The sequence below is a fragment of the Eucalyptus grandis genome, chromosome 9, assembly GCF_016545825.1.
Source record: "Eucalyptus grandis isolate ANBG69807.140 chromosome 9, ASM1654582v1, whole genome shotgun sequence".
Lineage (NCBI taxonomy): Eukaryota > Viridiplantae > Streptophyta > Magnoliopsida > Myrtales > Myrtaceae > Eucalyptus > Eucalyptus grandis.
Genome location: NC_052620.1, coordinates 12,643,880 through 12,649,540, shown reverse-complemented (window position 1 = coordinate 12,649,540; position 5,661 = coordinate 12,643,880). Strand labels below are relative to the sequence as shown.

At 37.8% G+C, this 5,661-nt stretch overlaps 1 protein-coding gene across 1 annotated transcript; it reads right to left on the bottom strand.

Annotated features, from left to right (window-relative positions):
• Nucleotides 1–790: 790 nt before the first annotated feature.
• Nucleotides 791–5,424, bottom strand: LOC104420287 (TMV resistance protein N-like). Its single transcript, XM_039302355.1, has 3 exons — nt 4,936–5,424; nt 2,671–2,814; nt 791–2,017 (listed from the first exon to the last, which is right to left on the bottom strand). Exons 1-3 carry the CDS (start codon nt 5,422–5,424, stop codon nt 791–793), a joined length of 1,860 nt encoding a protein of 619 aa, XP_039158289.1.
• Nucleotides 5,425–5,661: the final 237 nt, after the last annotated feature.

Below are 5,661 nucleotides of genomic sequence, written 5' to 3'. Positions count from 1 at the left end.
TTGAAGCACCAGTATACTTTTCAGATTATTAGATGAGATAGATGGCATTATCCAATTGGATTAGATTCAATTCGATATTAGATTAGTAAATGTCTTCGTGGATAGGCAAGTGAATCATAGAAAAAGAGCTTTTGTGCTTTTCTACTATTTATGAAGATCCCAATTCAAAGTTAAAGTGGATCTTGAAAAGCCAGACATTGATCAAACTCACTTGCTAGATCATATATATATTGCGCCATAACAAGGAGATACAATAATAATAAAACCAACTTTGTGAGAAGAATGTTCTATTAGATTTACTGTAATTTATCCATGGAGAGAAGGTGCACATCTCACACAACCTTTGAATTACACCTCAAGGTTTTGATAGATCAATAGACCTTTTTGATGGAGACGCAGTGCTGAAACTGATGACGATGCTTCCAATTGCTCCAATTCCTTCCGTTCTTTAAGTTTGATCGATTGAGTAAACCTCACACCTGATTCACGTCCATTGTCAGCAGACTCGCCTAACATTGGGCAGCCACGAACAGAGGGATGACATTTATTTGGTATATTAGGCAAACCTTGCAGTGATGCACAATTAAAGAGGTGCAATGTCTGCAACTTATATAGGTTTGATAGATCAGGTAACCTTTTTATGGAGCTGCATTTCCTAATCAATAATTTCTTTAACGATTGTAGTTCTCCCAAATCTTGAATCTCAATTAGCTGCGAACAACTTCTCACTATCAGCTCTTCGAGCTTCCCTAACCTTGATAGACCCGATAGCCTCATTAGAGGTTCAGATTCAACCACATTCAAACGAAGGAGATTCTCTAGTTGATAAAACTCGATCTCTTTCAACCAACATCTGAAGAGTGTTAACTTGGACAAATGTTTCAAATATCTCAAATTGGAAAAAGAATGGCTGTTTTATCGGTGACTGGACATCTCTTAATTCCAAAAGAGAAAGACTGGTAGGGAGCCCTGTGAGAGATCGAGGATCATCACAATATATGCTAAGTGCCCAAAGCTGAGGAGGCCATGTGATATTCCAATCCTCCAGTTTTGCTGACTTCCCCATCCACTTGGATGAAGTTTGTCCAGGGGTGCCAAGCACAGTCCCCGCTCCAAAACAGAGAACTTTTAGGCTTGCAGGAAGTTCGGGCAACCTTTCAAGCTTATGACAATCTCCGAAACGAAGTTCTCGAAGATAAGATAGCTGATTAATGGTGGTTGGCACTCTGCTCACCTTGCTGCCTGATACGTCTAGCACCTCCAACGTGGAGACTCGCCCAATCTCGCTTGGGATTTCCCCATCGAGATTTTTGCAATTGCGGGATTCCAATACTCTAAGATTCTCCAACATCCCTATAACCTTCGGTAATTCTTTTATCTTACTCCCAGCCATAAATAAGCACTCAAGCCTTTTAAGATATCCTATAGAAGCAGGTAGTTCTGTAATCTTTGTATGCTGCAAGTTTAAGCTGAGCAATGATTTTAGTCCTCCAATGGAGTTTGGTAGCTCCCTTATCTGAGTGAATCCCAAATTCATTTCCTCCAACCTTTTGAGATCTTCAATAGAAACTGGCAACTCTTTGATTCTTGTGTACAACAAATTCAATTGGAGCAACGATTTCAATTTCCCAATGGATTCTGGAAGTATTCTGAGCTGATTACAACCCTTTAAAGACAAACATGTCAAACCTGCCATCTCTCCAATAGATGGATTAAGCTCTCGCATACACTGCCCCTCTAGCTTTAGACTTGACAGATATTTTAGACCGCATATTGCAGATGGCACTGCAAACAAGTCAAAATGATGACCTGCTAACAGCCTTGATGGTTGAACTTGGGCTGCAATTATTTCTAAGTGCTTTAGGTGCTCTAACTTGCCAATAGAGCTACCAATTTGTAGTGACTTTGGACAATGTTCATCAAGAACTAGTATCTTCAAATTCAAGCATGTTGAGAAGTCAGGAGTTGTCAAGAGATAGCATCTCATGAGATGTATAACTTTCAAGTCACGATTTGCCTACAAAACAAAATAGAATTAGAAAAGTAAGCAAGGCAAATATTAGCAAAGGTACATATGTGATTCGACACCATACCAAGCATGGGCCCCATCCATTCCAATTCTCCGGAATGTCACTGTCTAAAAGCTTGAGCACGATTAAGTTCCATAAACATAGATTGACCACCTGCAACTCTAAAGGGCAACGGTGCCAAGAGAGCCATTGTAGACTCAAGAGAATATTCTTAAAGTCTCCTACCAAGTTTCCCCCCTCTAATTCCAGGAACCTTAAGCTTGGGAGCCGTGAAAACTCATCACTTGTAAAGTCATGCTCTTTGGAAAGTCCAGTTAATTTGAGTGCTATGATGTTCTCTGTTCCCTACAACATGAAAAGGCATATGTTTGACTTTCTATAGTGAAAAAAGAAAAGGAAAAAAAAAACAAACCCATTCCACCCAACTCTTCTTATTGATCTACTTACAGATTGTAAATGTGAGCATTTGTCATATTTTGCTAGATATAAATCATGATATTACCTTCATTTTACTCTAACCAAATAAATTTAGTTTTCTACGATATGCAACTCACAAAAAAGAACATATCCGGAAATATACTCTAAACTATAAGCAAATGTTTTCTTGATTGACAAGACACCAATCGTGATTAATGTTTACCTTTCTAGTCTGCACTATGTCCAACGCAACTTTAGGACACCATAGTCTACTACGCTTCTCAGGAACTTGGAGATTTTCTTGTCGAACAATTTCTCTTCCAAGATCTCTAAGGAGGTTATGCATCAACAGTCTATCATCGACAATCTTTATCAACGACATACGGATGAGAACAATGATATCACTCCTTGGGAAAAATCCAATGCTTTCCACACATAATGTGGATGGATTCTCTTTTCACCAATGAAGTAACATGCAATATCAAGAAAAATTTCTCTTTGTGCATCCTCAAGCATTTCAAAACTAATCTTTAATTTAGCAAGGACATCTTGCATGGGAACCAAATTTAATTTCTTCAATGTGTCTTTCCAATGTCGTTTGTTTTTGCAATAAAGAGAGGAACCGATGACCTCAAGAGCTAGAGGAAGTCCACCAGCTTTGCAAACGATATCGTAAGAAATATCATCATAATCATTTGTAGGGAATCCATTTTGAAAGCATGCTTGCTAAAAAGCAAATGAGCATGGTGATGGTGCAATTCTCTCATTTGATAGATTTTAAACTCTTTGAAATGCATTGGGACATTAGTTTCTTGGTTCCCCTCTTCGATCGGCAAAAAGTTGGTGTCCCTGGTTGTAATAATAATTCTGCTCCCTAAACCAAACCAATCACGCTTTTCAGCGAGCTTTGCAAGTTGGTCCCACTTATTTAGGTCATCAAGAACAATGAGTACTTTCTTGTCACGGAATCTCCTTTTAATTTGGTTAATTCCTGCATCAGACTAAAAAATCTCCATTGGTTTGAAGTTTAGAATTTCTGACAATAGTTGTCTTTGCAATTGAATGATTTTGCCACTCTTTGAAGCTTCTCGAACATCCGAAAGAAAGCTACAGCCATGAAACCGCCAAGAAATTTGGTTAAAGACAACCTTGGCAAGAGTCGTCTTACCGATGCCCCCCATACCATGGATTACTAGATAACGTACATTGGGAGAACCTTCATCTAAAAGGTGCATGACGTCTTCAACACAATAATTAATTCCAACTAAATGATCGGGCAGGTTTTTGTCTCTTCTATTCAACTTGATCAAAACTTCAATCACGATTAATCTAATGAGTTCACCTTGGCTGTCATATTTGATACAAGGAGTCCAATTAGAAAAGTTGTAGATAGAATATTAACCTAGAAAGCTCAGAATATTGTAAACTAAACACAAGCCAGCCTCGAAGAGAGGAAGGCAAGGGCGGGTAATCCGCCCTCCCATAAGGATTTGAACATATCCGTTGCAGATATAAAGGAAGAAAATCAATTATTAATAAATTGCCCCTTCCTCCCCTACAACAATATTAATTTCTATGACTAAGATTTCATTCATTTCGCGGAAAATGTAATGTTTTTGAAAATGTAATTATTTTCTAGTGTTCGGCTAAAATTTGAAAATGAAGTGGAAAATATTTTCTATTGTTGGGTAAGGAAAGGAAAATATTTTCCTCCATACACTATTTTTCAATATTTTCCATTATTTTATTTTTAAATCAATTTTTTTAATTTTTTAAAAATCAAATTTTAAATTATTTTTTATTTCCTCTTTCCTTTTTATCTTCTTTTTGGTTGACGACCGGTCAAAGGCGAGCTAGAGCCCTAGCTTCCTAGCTCGCTTGGCTTGTCACCGATCAAGCAAGCCTCGAGCTTGTCCGAGGCTAGTTGCTAGCCGTCGTTGTGGTTAGTGATCAACCAAGACAGAAGTAAAAATTTTAAAAGAAAGAAAGAAAAAAAAAGAAAAGAAAAATAATTAAAATTTTGATTTTTAAATGGAAAAAAAAAAAAAAAAAAAAAAAAAGAAAGATGAAAAAGTTAACATGGGTGTAAGATAAGAGAAAGTGAGTGAGGAGAATATTTTCGTCATCTTGAAAAGTGGAAAACATTTTCCGCTAATGGAAAATGTTTTTCCTAATCAGTTCATTTTATATGAAACGAACGTTGGAAAATTCAGAAAATATTTTCCTAAAAATTGTTTTTCGTGAAATGAAGAGAGTCTAAAACGTAATACAAAATTAATTCCTTGTATGGATAGTTATTAAATATGCGTGAATTGAGTGATAAGTTGGTGAGAGACAGTGCAATGAATAGTTTTAACTTTTGATGTAAGGATGAAAATCTTTCTTGATCCTTTATACTTGCAGCAGTTAAATATCTAATTAAAATAAGCAAAAAAGACTTATAACCTTACCCTCCATCTTTGAGATGCCATCCTTTGATAAGACCAACCTCTCTCAGAGCCTCTTTCCACTGCTGCACTACATGGCAGCCAAACTTCTGCTCGTGCTTGTGTAGAGCGTCATGGTACAAACCGGTTTTGAGTTTGACATCATCAGGATTCACATCAAAGAAAACTGGCAAGATCATCACTTTGCCATCTCTTTTTCTCAAGCAATCCACCATGCAAGCAAGCTCGCGAAGACACCACGGACTAGATGCATAGTTTCTAGAGAAGATGGGCATACAAATTTTGGAGCTCTTAATCGCGTTCTCCAGTATGCCTCCAATAGCTTCGCCTTTTCTGATCTCTTCATCGTCTCTGAAAACACGAATCCCAGCACCATCCATGGAGTGATAGAGGCAGTCGGCAAAATTCAGGCGAATGTCAGGCCCTCTAAAATTCAAGAACACCTCAAATTCAGTTCCCAGCAATGACTCGGCATCATGCCTATTTGTTGTTGATGCCATTGTTCCATCCAATGAATCCCTCCTCTCCATCTTCAGGAACTAAAGTATACTGCCCGAGTTTAAGAGAAGTGTCTAACCTATGTGATTCTGGAGGATATATGGCCGAGCCCGAGAGTCACGGAAGACCCCTTCGTTGCACAGCGTTTTTCTCTGGGTAGAACCGGAGAAATTTCCTATCATCAGAGATTATTCTACCAGCTATTCTAATTGATAATAGAAGTGCATAACGTGTTTCTCATACCAGCATCTGACACGATTTTCATTGCC

Excerpts from the sequence above, each read along its gene's own strand:
- LOC104420287 (XM_039302355.1), bottom strand. The coding sequence starts at position 5,424 with ATGGAGAGGAGGGATTCATTGGATGGAACAATGGCATCAACAACAAAT. Across the intron at positions 2,815-4,935 it reads GGAAAGAGGCTCTGAGAGAG|ATTGTCGATGATAGACTGTT; the intron begins GTTGGTCTTATC and ends TCGTTGATAAAG. Across the intron at positions 2,018-2,670 it reads ACATAGTGCAGACTAGAAAG|GCAAATCGTGACTTGAAAGT; the intron begins GTAAACATTAAT and ends TTTGTTTTGTAG.